The sequence below is a fragment of the Schistocerca cancellata genome, chromosome 4, assembly GCF_023864275.1.
Source record: "Schistocerca cancellata isolate TAMUIC-IGC-003103 chromosome 4, iqSchCanc2.1, whole genome shotgun sequence".
In the NCBI taxonomy this organism is placed as follows: domain Eukaryota; kingdom Metazoa; phylum Arthropoda; class Insecta; order Orthoptera; family Acrididae; genus Schistocerca; species Schistocerca cancellata.
In genome coordinates this window covers 427,541,404-427,561,017 of record NC_064629.1, presented here as the reverse complement: position 1 = coordinate 427,561,017, position 19,614 = coordinate 427,541,404, and the positions used below count along the sequence as shown (strand labels likewise).

The window sequence follows — 19,614 nt, the reverse complement described above, 5'->3', positions numbered from 1 at the left end:
AGAGTCCTTTTTCTAAGTTCTGAGCTGAAATTTAAGAATTTTGAAGAAATAATTGATTCAGTTCAAATAGATGATGTAGGTTCTTTGTGCGATGAATTTTGTAACACAGAGGGTATTTCAAAGCGAAGCATGTCCATGGAAGACAATGCAAACAAAAGGTGGGGTGAACTTTTCTATACCATGAGAGCCAAAAATGTTCAGGTTACTAATTTGTGTAGTTGGGTGTGTATTAATCGTTCCTGGTTCAAACGCTGAGCAGAAAGAATTTTTTGCCTAATGAACCATAAATGGACAGAGGTGCACAGCAAATGTACCACTGACCTTATAAAAGCAGATCTGCAAGTAGCTGTGAATTTTCGTTTTAATTGTAGTGAATTATTTACATATGTAATATGGAATGAATCATTGCAAAAACAAGCAAAGTTTGTTAATCAGTACAACCAATAACATGAAATAAAACACGCATGCACATTTTAAATATATTCCAACTATTCTTTACAAAAAATGTTGTTTGAAATGTTTATTTTGTAGGGTTTTCCTAGCTTCCATATTTTCTCTGTAAGAAGTTAGCAACCCCACCTATCCCTATAAAACATACTTATATATTTTTTGTGTAAGTGTATTATAGCTATTTATTCTCATTGCATTAAAAAAAATGGTTCAAATGGCTCTGAGCACTATGGGACTTAACATCTGTGGTCATCAGTCCCCTAGAACTTAGAACTACTTAAACCTAACTAACCTAAGGACATCACACACATCCATGCCCGAAGCAGGATTCGAACCTGCGACCGTAGAGCGCCTAGAACCGCTAGACCACCGCAGCCGGCTCATTGCATTATGATGACAAATCCTATATCATTGTGAGATGATATCTGGCTGAATGAATTAATAAATGAATAACACTGAAAGGTTAAAACAGATATTGTGAGATAATTGGAGTGCCTACTTAATTTCTCCAAAGGAACAGCACAAGCAGGTCCAAAGGAAATGCAAATGAAGAACTGACATTCTTATGATGAATAGCTGACTTTGGAATCTTTAAGATTCCTATCTTGTTGGTGAAGGAAAAATTAGCTCATATCAGGACAAAAAAAATTGTTCTCAGAAAGCAGTAAGAGTTGCAAGGGGACTTTAAATTTTTCTCCAAATTTTCTTGTTGGAATTAATTTTCCACCAGTCCAGCATCAACACTTCTTTTTCCTGTTTCTTAGAGGTCTTCTTTCTGTGATAGGATAGTTGTTCTTACTGGATAAGTAGTAAAAATTATACATTTCCATTTGCATAACTGACAAACCTCCTCTGATTGATCCTGTTTCAGAAAAAATATGCTTCTGCTCCTGTTCTGACTCAAATGTATTGAGACTAGAACTATAGCTTGTGACACTTCATAGCCACTTTCATGTTTCCATTTTCCAATTTAGTATTTAAACATGGAACATTTTATAGTTTGTTTGTTTTCTTCACAAGTGTGTGCTCTGAGAAAAGGAGTCCTCAAGCATATCTTGTCAGCTAACAATAAAAGAACTGTTATTATTAAACTGATGTTTATTCTTTCAGATGAAACTGTGCATGTTTCCTGAAGGTACAAGAAACAATGGACCTACATTGCTGCCCTTCAAGAAAGGTGCTTTCCATGTTGCCATTGCTTCTCAGACACCTGTTCAGCCAGTTGTTGTGACACGCTATTATTTCCTTGAGTCAAAGGAGAAAATTTTTAATCCAGGTAACTATGTAAACTTGATAACTACAGAATCCTGACAGTTTGTATAGTTGTAGGATGTAACAAAACTCTGTGGAGTACTGCTTCTAGTATTGTCTACTAAATGTGTACTGCATATGCCAGATTATCAAAATGCAGTGTCTTTTAGATCTACATAATGTGTACCATAATTTTATAAAATAGAATGTAGCTTGAGTGACATGTAGCACTGTAGTTTTTCATTAATTCAATGAATTTGCTACCTAAAAATTTTGATTTTGTTGTTGAAATATTTATAGAGCAGAAGAAATCAGTGATCATGACATAAAGAGTGTTTATAACATCTTCAAACTTGTTAAATGTGGTTCCATTCCTGTTCAATAAATCATCCTTCTGTGGGCTAAAACACCATTGAGGCAACATTCAAATGAAAACAATCTTGAAGGCTTGCAGGAAGGGTGCACATTGGTAACTTTAGGGTTTCTGAATAAATGTAGGAATGATGTTGAACCAAGACCTAGGAATGCATCCCATTTGTTTAAGGTCAGAAAACATATAATGCAATAAAACCACCATGTGTCTGCAGAACTTTATTCCCAAGAAGTTACACTCATAGACGTATCAGAACTGCACTGATAAGACAAAACATTATGACCTGTGCCCATTGTGAGATTAAATGTTGCCTGGTGACACTGCATGCACACCATGCATTAAGGAAAGTATATAGGTGGAGCGGAGAGGAATAGGAAATCATTGTAGTGTTGGTATAGGTGGCATATTGGGAAATTCACTGACATAAAGTACTTTGACAAATGGCAGATCGTTATGGCCTGCCAACTTTGAGATGTTCATTCAGAAGTGCTGAAGCTTGTTGACTGCTCACATGCTATTCTTGTGGGTATTTATGGAAAGTAGCTGTAAGATGATGAAACTATGAGTATGCAAAAAGATTTTGGACATCCACATCTCATCACAGTTTGTGGAGGTCGGAGGCTTGCCCGCTCTGTAAAACATGATGCGTGGTGATTTGTGGCTAATCTGATAACAGAATACAATACTGGTGGAGGCACAGGTCTTCTGGAGCACACTATTCAGCACACATTGTTGCGTATTGGGTTTTTCAGAAGACAGTCCCTTCATGTTCCCATATTGATCCAATCACATCATCAGTTACAATTGCAACAGCAATGCCATCTTCCAGCAGCGTAACTGTCTGTTACAAGTCCAGAATTGTGCTACAGGGTTTTAAGGAGCATGATAGTGAACTCATGTTGATGTCTTGGCCGCCAAATTCATCTGATCTGTACCTGATGGAACACATCTTTGATGCTATAAGGCGGCAGCCCTACACCTACAAACCACAGGCCCATAATTTACAGAAATTGTGTGACCTGTGGTTAAACATCTGATGCCACATATCTCTGTAAACTAGTCAATGACTTGTTGAACCCATGCTATGCAGACTTGTTGCTCTACTGCATTCTAAAGATGAACCAACATTCCTTTGAGCAGGTGATGATAATGTTTTGGCTCATCAGATGATAATGTTTTGGCTCATTTGGCTGAGATGTTATTTGATGATACCTTACATCATTCATATTGTGGCCATCTCTCAGCAGTATTATCAACTGGACAGGCCTAGTGACAAAGACTGACTGTGTCCTGCTAGCTGCCATCATGAAGCTTATTGTCTCCATCATGAAGCTTACTGTATATTGCGACTCATTTCTGTTCCACTCCTCCTGGTAATGAAGTTGGTGATAAAATTCCCTCTCACAGTAATCTATCACATAAACAGTTTTTTACAGGCATATTCAGTATTGCCATAATGTTATCTGCACAGCACCATCTTAGATGTATTTTAATATTGTCAATAGTAAATTTTTGTCATTAGAGCATTCATCTCTAAATATATAAAATGAAGTCACTTGCTTGCTTTGGTCTGTATGTTAGGGATAATCTCAGGAGCTACTGTAGTGGTTTTGATCTGGATTTGTTAATAGGTAGACTGATTTATGAGGATGGTTTTTGTATATAATTTATAAATGTTGCATGCTAACTTGAACTATGATGAATTCAAGTCCCCTGCTGCTGTAAAAATTATTCCTTTTCCATCTAATGATGATAGATGTAAGGATACCCAACTACCACACCACATTGGAATGAACATCACAGGTTGTTTACAACCTGCTCATTCTAAATTCAAATGTCCCTTGAAATTTTATGCTGACAGCACCTAAACTGTCTCTAATATTTCACAGCAAAGTAATACTCATAAATTTACCAAGGAATCCACTTTCATTGTTTGAGATAAGGTTCTGAGGTCCCATAAAATATCCATTGAAACATTACACAGAACAGTGCAAAATTTACATAACAGCAGTAGCCCTATGGGCTGCTTCATCATTTGGTTCTTTGCAAACTACCATCAGATCTTATCAGTAATCACAACAGGAATGAGAGCAGATGAAGTCAAGGCATCTGCCATTTCAATCTAGCAGTGAATTGTAGAACTCCTTGAAGTCATCCACATGCCACCACATTTTTCTGTCTGTATTGGAAGACTAATCTCAGTTACAACTGTAGAGATTTTGATGGCTAATAGACTGGTTCACATACGTCACTCTTGGTTCATGGCTCTATGACCATTGCTCGGGTCTGTGTTCATTACTTTGACAACCTAGCTCGTATTTGTTTTTGTGCCACTGCTGCCATCTATGTGCAGGGAAATTAGAGTCACTTCCATCGTGTCAGTTATCTTCACTTTGATTAATATGATGACATCATTAGCAGTGTGATATGCTGCTTGCACAGTCAAGGGTGTCTTTTGATCTTCGCTGCTCCCTGCATCAGCAACAGTTCTCCACTCGCTCCGAAATGCCATTGTCATGGTCACATAGACCTATTTTCATGTTGTGTTCTGGGGTTTGTACATTTTCGGCTCCTGCACAACTTCATGGATCAAGTCCATATTGCCCACTATGGACATGAAGTGAAGGCCATTGAGCCACAAGAAATTATCATTACCAGAACATGTACATCTGTACATATCTTTTTGTTCTAAACATATTATAAATTAAACTCCCCCAACACCATTTCTGTTTGTGCGTTCAGGCTCAAATCAGAAACTGCTGAAGGGGCTTTGATATATGCTTCACTAATGTTGATTCATGCTGGACTGGATGGCATGGTAGCTTGCTGTGTCCATCATTGCCATGACATGTGACTCTAAATGGAAAGTAAATATGGAAAAGATAATTCTGTACCTCCTGAGAAATTTCCTAGTGTATGCTGTTTAAAACACTGACTGCACTGAGGATTTATTGGTGGGGAGGATGCACAGTATGTTATCTTGACTGGAGGAGTCAGCGACATATGTAGAATAACTTCAGGTGTACCACAGGCAAGTGTGTTGGGTCCCTTGCTGTTCTTGTTGTATATTAATGATCTTGTAGACAATATTAACAGTAACCCCACACTTTTTACAGATGATGCAATTATCTACTATGAAATACAGTCTTAGCGAAGATGTACAAATATTCAGCCAGACTTTGATAATATTTCAAAATGGTGCAATGATTGGCAGCTTGTTTGAAATATTCAAAAGTGTAAAATTGTGTACTTCACAAAATGTGAATATAATGTTAGTGAATCACAAATGGAACCTGTAAACTCTAGAAGTATGTGGTGTAACAAGTTGGAGGGCCACAAAGTGGAATGATCTGTAGGCCCAGTTGTTGGTAGCAAGGTAACAGACTTCAGATTATTGGTAGAATACCAGGGAAACACAATCAATCTATAAAGGAGATTGCTTACAAATCACTCATGCAACATGTCCTAGAAAATTGTTCAAGTGTGTGGGACCCATACCAAACCAGACTAGCAATGGATACACAGAGAAGGGTAGCACAAATAGTCAGAGGAGAGTGTTACTGAGATGTTGAAAAAACTGACCTGGAAGATAGATACACTCCTGGAAATTGAAATAAGAACACCGTGAATTCATTGTCCCAGGAAGGGGAAACTTTATTGACACATTCCTGGGGTCAGATACATCACATGATCACACTGACAGAACCACAGGCACATAGACACAGGCAACAGAGCATGCACAATGTCGGCACTAGTACAGTGTATACCCACCTTTCGCAGCAATGCAGGCTGCTATTCTCCCATGGAGATGATCGTAGAGATGCTGGATGTAGTCCTGTGGAACGGCTTGCCATGCCATTTCCACCTGGCGCCTCAGTTGGGCCAGTGTTCGTGCTGGACGTGCAGACCGCGTGAGACGGTAGAACGATGGGTTCAATGACGGTTTGGATGTACTGTGCACTATTCAGTGTCCCCTCGACGATCACCAGTGGTGTACGGCCAGTGTAGGAGATCGCTCCCCACACCATGATGCCGGGTGTTGGCCCTGTGTGCCTCGGTCGTATGCAGTCCTGATTGTGGCGCTCACCTGCACGGCGCCAAACACGCATACGACCATCATTGGCACCAAGGCAGAAGCAACTCTCATCGCTGAAGACGACACGTCTCCATTCGTCCTTCCATTCACGCCTGTCGCGACACCACTGGAGGCGGGCTGCACGATGTTGGGGTGTGAGCGGAAGACGGCCTAACGGTGTGCGGGACCGTAGCCCAGCTTCATGGAGACGGTTGCGAATGGTCCTCGCCGATACCCCAGGAGCAACAGTGTCCCTAATTTGCTGGGAAGTTGCGGTGCAGTCCCCTACGGCACTGCGTAGGATCCTACGGTCTTGGCGTGCATCCGTGCGTCGCTGCGGTCCGGTCCCAGGTCGACGGGCACATGCACCTTCCGCCGACCACTGGCGACAACATCGATGTACTGTGGAGACCTCACTCCCCACGTGTTGAGCAATTCGGTGGTACGTCCACCCGGCCTCCCGCATGCCCACTATACGCCCTCGCTCAAAGTCCGTCAACTGCACATACGGTTCACGTCCACGCTGTCACGGCATGCTACCAGTGTTACAGACTGCGATGGAGCTCCGTATGCCACGGCAAACTGGCTGACAATGACGGCGGCGGTGCACAAATGGTGCGCAGCTAGCGCCATTCGACGGCCAACACCGCGGTTCCTGGTGTGTCCGCTGTGCCGTGCGTGTGATCATTGCTTGTACAGCCCTCTCGCAGTGTCCAGAGCAAGTATGGTGGGTCTGACACACCGGTGTCAATGTGTTCTTTTTTCCATTTCCAGGAGTGTAGAAACTATCCTGAGAAAGTTTCAAGAACTGGATTTGAATTACTACTCTAGGAATATATTACAACCCATACATATCGTTCCCACAGGGATCATGAGGATAAGATTAGATTAATTACAACACACACAGAGGAATTTAAATAAGCATTTTTTGTTCACTGAGTATGTGATGGAATAGGAAAAAGCCCTAATAACTGGTACAGGGGGATGAACCCTCAGCCATGCAGTTCACAATTTTTTTCAGAGAGTAAATGTACATGCAGGTGTAGCATCATTTAAGTTGTATGGAAGTAATGATATTGAGCAACATAATGCTGTTCTCTGGAGTTTAATCATAACTTTATGCAGTGGCCCATAAGTAAAATTACCACTTTGCTAGATGAGTCGTCTGGTGATACGTACCCATGTGAAACAAGGCCATATTGCTAGATTATTTAATACTTTTGGCTCTACATCAGAATTGCAGTAAGACATTCAAATTTCCATATTTGATTATCACTTTATGGAGGAACATAAAGTTATTTTTCAGTTTCAGCTTCATATTGAACTTTATCAAAATCTTGCAGGTTGTTCATTGTTGAGCATTTAGGACTTCCCTTTTTACAACCACTGTCAGCCAGGGTGCGCCCACTTACTTGTGCCACTGAAAACTTGTATCCAGCGGTCAGCCTCTATGTCAAGATACTGGAAAGTTCAATGTAGCACCACTTCTCTGTCAGTTCACGGCACCACAATCAGTTGATTATTCAATAAACCTGATCATTGTACCCATTGTTCAGCCCTTTGTACAAGCTATGTCACTTTCGTGTATAAATTTATACACTTCATTAGCATGTGATGTAAGGTCTTAAAGGTGTTCCATTTCTTGAAGACTGATGTTCTGTTTTGTTTGACTTAAGTTATAGACACAAGCACCCTCATTTGTCTTAGTCTTCGAAAGCTTTTAGGCACACGAACATTCATTGCTTCTTATATATGTAAAATCTTTCATAGTCAAACTATCAGTCTCTTGTTGCTCATCATATGTCTCATGGTGGTTTAATATTTTACTTATAATACAAAGTTTTTTTGGTCACCACATCTTCACATTTTTATGTTAATTTTTAACTGCTTGACAGTATTATGTAAAATTTTTAATAATTGTATGTTTATCTTTCTTTTACTGTACTTATGGTTTTTAATCAGCTGTTAATTGTGATCCAAACCTGGTAGTCACTAAATTTTTGTTTTTGTAGGACTCCATTGTCCAGAGTTTGCTTGGCAGTTGCTTTCTGATGTAAGCTTAATTGTATGATCTTCTGAGGATGGCAAATTAATTTGCTAAAACTAGTCAAGAAGTAAATTTAATAAAAATTGTGCAGCTGATGACTGATTATTTCTATTCTTAAAAATTATCTGTTTAAGTATAATAGTTAATTACTGGCCTACAAATCTTGCTCATCATCTCACTCAATGATAATAGTTCACATCTAATTTGTTTTAGACTTCATGTATGATGAATTTAGTTTTCAAAATGTCATATATTCTCTTTCATGCTTATTTCTATCCCTCCTCTTGTCCTAGTAAGTAATATGTATGCAACAGATCTATAATCATTTAATGTTGTGGCATTCTTATCTCCTTGAATACGTCTTCTATGGTTGATAAGCCCACTGTTAAAGGATACCTTTAACGTGATTATAAAGTCACAGAACTAAGTATCTTCACCAATCTGAATGGATTATTGTTTCACAGATGAAACAACTGTGAATGTTTGTAGATGTGGTTTTCTTTGGTGTTTGAAAACATGTCGTTTTTTTCCTTCAATCTTCCCAATTTCCAGATCCTTTCCATAATATGAAACCATGATATGCCATTGCTTATGGTCCATGTGCAACAAAAGACCTTCTTACCAAAATGATGTCACAAGCATGAACTTTTAACAGCCGAGAATAATATCCAACTTATATAATTATATAATTTAAGGAGTAAAGGGTAAAACACTTATACACGTGATGGGTGGAGTGGGTGAGGACAGAAAGGTGGTGGATGGGAGAGAGAGTTGGGGAAGAGTGGTTGAGGCTGGAAAGGTGGGGGGTGGGGGAGAGAGCTGGGGAAGAGTGGCTGAGGCTTGGAGGGAGAGACCTAGGCAGCCATCAGCACCTGTGCCTGGCAGTGGATTTCGAGGGGACACAGGACAGAGGAACGGGAGACTGCTGGAAAGAGAGTCTGGGTACTGGATAAGTATGGTCGTGGGGCATTAATATAGGTGGCTGTGAGGCATGAGGCTATAGAATGTGGAGGCCAAGAGGCAACTAACAAGCATGGTATTTTCCTATTTTCATCAGAGAACAATTCATCATAACTATACTGCGAGACCCTCCTTTCCTCTATTTCTTTATCATCAACACTTCAGTGAGTTTCTCTGGCTTAATCGTTGGTCATATTTTCTTTATTCACTTGCATTTCTTGCTTCCTTTCTGTTGTTGCTTTATTTGTGTGCCTCATTAAGTTCTCCTTTATTTGATTCTATGTGTGGTCTTTGATACTTGATGTGAGCAAATGAAATGTTCAGTGGTGAGGAATCACATTCGTTCAACCTTTACAGCTGCATATGCAGAATATTTTTTAATCCCCTTGAATGCTCATGGAATACCATGTTCTGCATTTTTATGTCATATCCTCAGGAAAAGATATCAGTAGTACTAAATAGTATTCACTGCCAAAGAAGTGACCAATAATCAGCTTACAATGGCACAGAAAGTTCATTAATGAGAATGTAAAGTACCATGAAAAAGAGTCTTAGGTCTTGGAGGAATACGCTGCCACATACTTCATCGGTCATGTTTGCAACACAAATTATATTGATCCTATTTGGCCACTGTCATGTCTTCAAATAATTCACAGACTCATGTTCTGTAATTTCAGTTTCTGGTACAATGGCCTCATTTCATAATAGCTACTAGGTTCACTTAGCTGCATAGCTTCTCTTTTAATAGTTTGCACCAAATAAATCGTAGGTAACAAGTAGCTCATTACTGACCCAAGCTGTTTCAGTCACAGAAACTTTTTTATTTACCTGTTTCCTATGACAGTTGTTTCCTGTGACTACACATTGAGCTACAATGAATTTCCATTTATGATGATGAGCTTGTACAGGGGCAGCTAGAATAGTAAGCTTGTTTCAGCTATAGATTTTCTCTGCTTTCTCTCCTCTCACTACCATGAAGTTTTATTGGCATCTCTGCCAACCACCATATGGTGCATAGTGGAGGGTACCTTGTACCACTACTAGTCATTTTCTGTTCCACTTGGAGTGAGAGAAAAACAAGTCTATTTGTTTATGAATTATAGATTACAGCAATCAGTCATCCTTTTTTGTAGGTTTCATTTGGCAGAGCCAGATTTTGGCTAGTGCCTAGCCATTATCAGAGCTAAAAATACAAGAAGCGCATGGTCAAGCTATACTATAAAAAGTTAAAACTCACAGCATAACCTATATAGCTTATACATTAGATTACATACCACTATTTTCTAGTCTCAATACATGTCAATTTCCTGTTGTTCGTACATCAGTCACAGTTCTTTGAATACTACTGTATAAAGAAGGTAGGCTGTGTGGAGAACACATTGATTGGTTGTATGGCGTCCTCTATATGAAATACATAATATATAACATTCAAAGGAAAGTAAAAAACTTCCAATATGCATGGGAATTACACAAAATAAAACATAAGTAAAATTCTTTAAATTTCTGACCGACTTATTTCCACATTTGCCAGTAAACATAGAAAATATAAGGAAATTTCCAGGTTCACTCCTTGTTAGTCAGTTGTTTTTTATTCTCTAAACACATATGTAATTTCAGATGGGTAAAACCTTTTTTTAAATTTATTTACAAGACACAAGGAGGCACATGCTACATGTAACTATTAGAATTGATCTGATTTAAATGTTGTTATCTTTGTATTATTTTTCTCTTTATTTAATCATCATAATAGATATGTTGTTCCTAGTATTAACTGAGTTGTTTGTAGATGGCGCCAAGTGTTAGCAAGATAGATGGTTGGTGTGATTTGGCATTCTATTACAGATGTAGAGATTACTAGCCTCTGTGTCGCTTCAAACACATTTTAATTATAAATACAATAAAATCAGTACACTGAACTGCTGTTATTAACAATGTATATGCATCTAAACTAACATGCCATGGGGAAAGTGCTGTAGGTTCAATGTTATAACCATCATACTCGTACAGTATTATGCTAATGGCTGCTACATATTGGCAAGATGGCAGGAGCTACTTTGTTCCCTCTAGGTCAAACCTTATACTGTTTCCTAACAACAAGTTTCCAAACAATTCCCAGAAGAGTGCATTTTTCATAACGACCAAATCATTAATCAGGTTGCTGTCAGCATTCTTGTGATGGCAAAAGATCTCCATCTATTCTAGGAGGTTGAGAAACCTGCCCTTCTCACGTTTATGCAGCAATCTCACATTAGATGTCAGTGTTGGGACCTTATGTTTTGTTGTAAGTAAATGAGCAGCTGTACTTTATTTCTCCATGGTATCCTTTCTGCCCAATGTGACGTGTTCCCCAAACCTAGTTTCCAGCCTCCTTCCTGTTTGGCCAACATAACAGGCCTTACAGTCCAGGCAATCAATTTTATAAACTCCAGAAGCATGAAATATGTTCTTTGCATCTACAGTGTGTTGCAAAATACACCCTAACTTATTTTTTGTTTCAAAATACACTTTCTAAAGATAGTTACTATACTTGTACTCATTTTTCCATTGTAAGGTACACTAACAAACTTAGTATTTTCTTTAGAAGCCACATTATTTTAAAGTGTCGTCCTATTTTTGTATTTATTAGCTGTGTTCTTGTATATAGTACCTACAAAGTCATGTGGATAGTTATTCACTTTTGCAATGTGCCTTATTGTTGCCATTTCATCATCATGTTCACCTTTTGACAATGGAATTTTGAACACCCAATTGATAGCAAAATTGAAAAATGTCTTATCATGTTGAACTGGGTGGTTCGAAGTGAAATCCACAATCCCATCAGTACAAGTCGTTTTGTGAAAGATACCAAATGTGTGCCTACCATTTTCATTCCAAATTGATAGATCTAGAAAAGTAATAGATTTATTTGTTTCAGTCTCACACACAAATTTAATCATTTCATGCTAGTTATTAAATTTGGCTTCTGTAGTGTTGATGACATCATCGTTACCCTGTATTAGCAACAGTGTGTCATCTACGAACCTAAAGTAGTATACAATTTTTTCTGCCAGCAAAGGATTTTTAGAAAAGGGTCTGTTTTCTTGTGTAATTGATAAAGATGTCAGCGAGCATTCCAGATATTGAGCTCTCCATACTGAGACTGTCGTGTTGGGAATAAATGTCCCTGTTAAATTTAAAGTAGTTAAATTTCAAAATTATGGTAAGTAGCCCAATGAATTCATCTACTTCCCTCATAGAAAGCTTGTTTTGTTCCATTAAATTATGCTGAATGACCTGCACAGTTTTATCAATAGGTATGTTTGTGTATAAGTTGACGATATTGAGAAAAACAAATTTCATTTCATCAGTTATTGGTGTATTTCTAATTTTTTTGATAAGTTCAATACTATTTTAATGGAAAATTGGTTATAGAATTTATAATTAGTTTTAAGAGACCGTAGGCATTTTCCAGCCACTTTATGGAAAGGACTACTACTACCATCTACCACCGGGCATATTGGATAGTCTTCTTTATGTACCTTTATTTGTGTCCTGAGTGTGGGTGCCAGGGTGTTCATAACCTTTAGTCTCTGTACCTCCCTTGGTGATATTATCTCACTGCAGGTTTTTAACTGATCAAGCAGTTTCTTGTGAGCTTTGGACATTATTGATTTTCTTAATATTATTATCTTCAAAGAATTTTAGTTTTTGCGGTACATCTTTTGCGATGATCACAATTGTTCCCCCTTTGTCTGCCTTAGTTACTATGGCGTCACTTTCAGAAAGCTTAGAATTGATAGTTTCAACAAGTCTTTTCTCCTTTATAGAATTGGGGACAGGTTTATTAACCTCATTCATAATAATATTATTAATTGCTAAACAAATCTTATTCTGATCAAGTTTTGGCACTCTCAGTGAGTCAATGGCATACTTAGTATAGACCACAAGTCTTTTATAGCCCTACAATCCACTTTCTTATTTATATTAAACTTCACACCCTTACTAAGGATTTCCATTTCACTCTGATAAAAAATAATGTTAGTTAAATTCAACACTCTTGGGAAGAAGTTGAACTTTGATACACAATCATCATTACTCGCTGTCGCCCTGTTTTCCAAGCTCAGAATCTTATTATGATGTCTTTGCTTTGCTTTATGTACCACGTTATCCACTGTGTTCCTATCACCATGTAGTACTGTGTCGAAGGTTAAAGGCGAAAGTAAATTGGCAAGTTCAAAATGTAACCGATATGAGCTATCACTCATCACTTGTTTTCTCACAAACATAGCCCTGATCTCATTATCATGACCACTTCACATTTCTGCCTACCTTCTTTATAAAGTAGTATTCAAAGAACTGTGACTGATCCCTGAACAGCAGGGAACTGACATGTATTGAGACGAGAAAATAGTGGAATGTAATCTAATGTATAAGCTATATGGGTTATGCCATGAGTTGTAAATTTTTATAGTCTAGCCTGACCATGTACTACTTGTACTTTTAGCATTGATAATGGCTAGGCACTAGCTGAAATCTGGATTTGCCAAATAAAACCCACAAAAAAAGGATGACTGATTGCTGTGCTCTATAATTCATAAATAATATCACAGTCACTGAGTGCACCAACTTTCCTAATGGAAGGTAACCTGATGAAGTCTGCTTGTCTTTGTGTGAACCATGATTTCTCTTATCTTCTCTTTGTGGCCACCGGGCAAGGTGACACATTGGTTAGCACACTGGACTAGCATTCGGAAGGATGACAGTTCAAACCTGTGTCCGGCCATCCTCATTTAGGTTTTCTGTGATTTCTCTAAATCACTTCAGGCAATAACGGCAGGATGGTTCCTTTGAAATGGCACAGCCAACTTCCTTCATCATCTTTCCACAATCCGATGGGACCGATAACCTTGCTGTTTGGTCCCCTCCCTCATACAAACCAACCGAACAATCTTTGCAGCCCTTACATGGAATGTAGATTGGCAGCAGTAGAACTGTATTGTAGTAACCTTCAAAGCCTGTTCTCTAAATTTCCTCCACAGTGTTTCACTAAAAGAATATCGTCTTCCCTCCACAGATTCCCATTTGAGTTGAAGAAGCATTTGTGTAATATTTGTGTGTTGATCAAACCTACTGGTAACAAATCTAGCACCATGCCTCTGAATTACTTCAAAGTCTTCCTTTAATCTAAGCTTGTGGGGATCCCAAGTAGTAATGCAGCACTCAAAAATGGGTCTCCCTAGTGTTCTGTTTGCGGTCTCGTTTATCCACTGCCAGGAAAAAAAGGGAAAAAAAGGAATGTAACACTAAGAAGGAGATGTGCAACATAAACAAAAGTTGGTAGGCATGTTTCTAAATTTGGAAGATGATACTTATTTAAATTTCATGCCAGTTGCACAAGAGTGGCTTTAGTATTGCCACTACGAGGATGCAAATTAGGTTTACTTTAAATACATGCTGTAACAGTTGTGAGTGTTAGTCCACTTTCAGATTGGACATGGTCAGCTGATGTTAGTCAAGAATACCTTTGGGGCAACAAAGATATTACTATCATCACCTCACTGAGTTTGAACAAGGTGATGTAATAGGGCTACAAGAAGCTGGATATTTCTTCTCTGATATGCCAGAAAGACTTGGGAGCCACTGTATGTGGTTGCTGGCAGTGGTGGTCACAAGAAATTATGGTCACAAGAAGGCTGGGCTCTAGATAGCCTTGTGACACTGCTGAGGGGGAAGGCCATCATGTTCAGCATATGACTGTGGCATATCATACTGCTGTTAGCATCACAGTGACACAACAGACTGTTACAAATCACATATTTCAAAGACAGCTCTGAGCCATATGCCCTGTAGTGTGCATTCCACTGGCCCCAAACTGCCCCCATTTGCAACTTCATTGATGTCAAGTGAGAGCTCAGTGGAGGTCAGGCTGAAGGTCCATTGGGTTTTCTGATGAAAACTTGTTCTGCCTCAGTGCGGTGATGGCTGTGTGTTTGTAGAAGGAGTTGAAGAACAGCAACCAACCTGTCTGCATCTTACACCCACTGGACCTACAACTTGTCTGCATGCTACACACACTGGGAGTTTAACTGGAGTTATGATCTGGTGTTCGATTTTATGACTGCAGGAGCACTCTCGTGGGTATCCTACCCACTGTGACTGCAAATTTGTACGTCAGTCAGGTGATTCTACCTGTTGTGTTATCATTCATGGACTTGATTCCAGGGGATGTTTTCCAACAGGATAACACTCACCCACACACTGCTGTTGTTACAACATGCTGTACAGAGTGTCAACATTTTGCCTTGGACTCCTTGATCAACAAATCCATCTCCAGTTGATCACATGTGGGACATCATCCACAAACAGCATCAATCGTGTCTGAATTGACCAACCGAGTGAAACAAGCATGGAACTCCAGTGCACAAACTGACATCTCACATCCAACATCTGGAACCTGTACAATACAATACAATGCATGCACATTTGCATGCTTGCATTCAATATTCTGGTGGTTACACCAGTTATTAATGTACCAGCATTTCACATTTGCAGTGACTTTTTCATGCATACACTAACCTGTGATTTTTCTATGTTAACCACTTAAATATGTTACTAGGCAAATGTATTCCCAAAATTTCATTACTCTATGTTAATTATTTTCTGGGGTTGTGATTTTTTTCCATCAGTGTAGATAAGGTACACTTTTCTAAAATTCTACCAATGAACTGTTATCTACGATTGGCCTTACCCACTGCTGTCCTTATGTGCTATTTCAATTTCATATTGTTTTGCACTCTTATGCCTTGATATTGTATTGATATGTCTTTGTCAAGCAGTATGCTACTAATACTGTATTTTAACATTACAAGCTTTTTTTCCTTACTCATCTGCATTAATTTGCATTTTCTACATTTAGAGCAAGCTGCCATTCCTCACACTTCCTTGCACATGCGAATTCAAGGGTGATGGGGAGGGGAGGGGGCCATAAACCCCTCCCCTTCCAAAGAACAATTTACTGAAACCATATATAGATACGAGTTTCCAGATTTTTCATCAGTGGAAATAACATGAGGGTCAACCCATATGGATGAGTTTGAGTGTGACTTTTTGCAGAAAGTCTTCCACAGACTGGATGTCTACATACTAAACAGAAGAAAGAAAAACCTGGAGGGAATGTAGGCATTTCTCTCATTGCACCCCCACAAAGATGTTGATGATAGAACACATATTCTAAAATTTTCCTTCCCCCTCCCCCTCCCCTCCGGAATAGAACCCCTGATAGTAATATATTCTGCCTCTGCTTTAATTTCCTGTCCAAAAATTAATACTGAAGTTCACTAGAGGTCTGCACATATTCATTTCAATTATGTAGGTAAATAACAAACAGGCATTTTGTGAGTATCATATGAACATATTTTCATGAGTGATCTCATAGGACACTTCCATTGAAAAATTGTGTATAAAATCTAGCAATTAGGTTTTCTTTTCACCACTAATCATAAAATTTTTAAAAATGAATCTATGATATGTTTAAGTAACTTCTTTATTGTAGGAAAAGCTGTCATAACCATCCTTCCACCAATAGACACTACAGGACTGAAGAAAGAAGATGTGGGATCACTTGTGGAGAGAACTCGTGAGCTAATGTTGGATGTCCATGCCTCATCAACAGAACTTCTGCTGCAGAATATAAAAAACAAGGACATGTAATAAAGAGAGAGTGCTTTTGAACTTTAATGGAGTTGGTTGGACAGTAACAGCAAAAGCATATCTTCATGATCTCATCTGTAACCACAATTTTAATGTTTATGTATGACAGAACAACATTAGTGGGAAAGTATTGACATTCACAACTTCAGTTAAAAAAACTGATGATTTAAGTCAAGACTATGTGATGGAATTAAATTATTGTGCTAAACATAGCAAACCTGCAGCTTTATTTCATGACCTTTTGTATATATCTGAATGTATATTAATGTTTGTGCTTCCTTCCTTGTAGGCAACTTAGCTCACAGTGCTGAAATTACTATGTTGTTAAGGGCTTTGTGTGTGATAAGTGTTTTACAGTTTAATTTCATTAATTGATGTAACCATACATTGATGTGTGGAGAGGGCATAGAGTAGTATAGAAATGTAGATGTGGAGAGAAGCTGCTAAGAGACTGAAGTTGTGGTGTGTGTGTGTGTGTGTGTGTGTGTGTGTGTGTGTGTGTGTGTGTGTGTGTGTAGAGAGAGAGAGAGAGAGAGAGAGAGAGAGAGAGATTCCAGCCAAACTCAACAAGTATTTATAAATGCCTGAAATCAGGGTAATAAAAATACTTTCATGCATGTGAATGTTTGTATCCAGAAAATAGGGTAATAAAATACTTCCATGCGTGTGAATGTTTATATTAAGAAAATAGGGTAATAAAATACTTTCATGCATGTGAATGTTTATATTAAGAAATAATGCATTTAGAGCTCTGCATGATCAGTAGCCTTTCCATTCTTATTCTAATGTAATAAAATGGAGAGACTGTCATACATTGCAATGGGAAACATTGTAGGTTCTACATACCGGACTGATCTAGAAAAATCCAGAAAGTGAAAATACTTATTTTATTATTAAACAAGCTCTTTTGTGTGATATGGGTGCAGAGAACAGATGTTTGTGTTGTCTCAGCACGTTCTGCAGTAAAACAATCACCATACAGTTGAATGTGTTGTTTGTGCTGCATTACATTTGATTACTGTGTGATAATCAATACATGGAGAGCAGTTCAATCACTTTATTAAATATTCATTCACACAAATGATAAAATTTTCTGCACAAATATGAGGAAATGTAATGATAATATCAAAATTTAATTAAGATAATCTATTATTAAATTTTTCACATTTCATTGATGTCGCATGTTCCCTGAACACAATGCTGAATTTATGTTCATGAATACATTCACTACAGAATAAAAGTGAGCTACAGTACATTTGTTTTTATAACTTCTTGGCAGAAATAATAAGTTCAGAGGGGGAAATAAATTGTTAAGTATGACTGCAGGACTGTTAATAAACACTGATTAGCCAACTTATGTAATCAAATACAAGTCTTGAATAAATAAAAACAGTAAAACTTTTAATGAAAAATTTTTGGTTGTGAAATATTTATTCATTATTTCAAGTCTTCTCCACTCAGTGTGTCAATCAATTTTTATTATCTATTGTTTTCTTTAGCATTCATATAAAATGCTACCACAATGCTTTTTAAATTATGTGGAGAAATGTTATTGACTACAGAGCCACAGTAATACATAAATGTATTTTTCTATTTCTTAAGACTGAATGTTAAAAGACAAATATTATATTTTGCAATGCCCTTGAAATGTTGAGAGAAAAATGGTCATTAAGAAGTTAGATATGTAACATTGCAAGCAAAATTAAAATATTAAGAGTAGTCTGCAGTATGTAAATAAATTTACATATTAAAGTTAATATGCTATTGTTTACTGTAGAACTGTTCAGAGTAACCAGATAATATCTGATCAGTAGTATGTAAACATTCATTTAAATTTCTTCATCTTTCATGTCTAGTTATATCTGAAGTTACCACATTTGTTTAATTTTTCTTCCAGCTCACCAACTGTACATTCTTTTGATTGTCTAAAACCCAACAAAAAATGGTAATAAATGTAATTTTCTGTGTGGGATAATGTATAGATTTGAATTAATTGTATAAATAAATTAAATAAAGATATTTTGAAATTGAATAGGGATCTATTTTTTCTTTTAAAATTAAGTTTTTTACATCAAAAATAGAAGGGATGTGTGAGGTGAGAACAGTGCTAGACAGAAGGCACAAAGGTGATAAGGGGGAAGACAAGATGGGGATTCCTGAAAGGGGGGGGGGACAATACAAACACGGCAGGCATGGTAAAAGAAAACTGGGACAAATCTAATAATGACAAGCAACCAAATACTAAAGAGGACATGCAGAAAGAGCATTTGAGTGAACATGTTGGAAATTCAGACATGCATAGAGATGAAGATGGTACTCATTTACAGTTGAGAGGGGGAGCAGAAGTGGAATACACATTAGACCTAGTAAAACCTGAAGTGAGTAATGCACAAGATGACATGTTGAGTCAGATAATTAAAATGATGATAATCATGCAGGAAGACATGAGGACAGTGAATAAGTCAAACCATCGTGTTCAAAAATTTGCCAAGGAATAACAATAAATATTGCGAAGTATGACATTATCAAACAAAGAATTGAAAGAGCATATGGGCAAAGTGGCTGATTATGAACAGAAAATCTGAAACAAGGTTAGTGCAGCTCATCAAGAAATTTGGTAGTAAATTAGAGGGGTTTAAGGGAGAAATAACAGATAAATGTGAACAGTTTGATGGCAATGTAAGTGAGGAACTTATTAAAATTAATGACCAAGTTGATTCATGGACTGAGGATAGTGTATTTAACGGAGTTCAGATAAAAGAAAGATGT

At 37.8% G+C, this 19,614-nt stretch overlaps 1 protein-coding gene across 4 annotated transcripts in view; it reads left to right on the top strand.

The window, feature by feature from the left end:
- The window catches only part of LOC126183685 (1-acyl-sn-glycerol-3-phosphate acyltransferase alpha-like), a 749,564-nt gene extending 732,263 nt beyond the window's left edge, over window positions 1–17,301 (top strand). For all 4 annotated transcript variants that reach the window (XM_049925864.1, XM_049925867.1, XM_049925865.1 and 1 more), the window contains 2 exons: window positions 1,561–1,726; window positions 16,688–17,301. In XM_049925864.1, the coding sequence (XP_049781821.1) occupies window positions 1,561–1,726; window positions 16,688–16,845 (324 nt within the window). In that variant the 3' untranslated portion in view covers window positions 16,846–17,301. The remainder of the gene's footprint in view (window positions 1–1,560; window positions 1,727–16,687) is intronic.
- The last annotated feature ends 2,313 nt before the right edge of the window (window positions 17,302–19,614 follow it).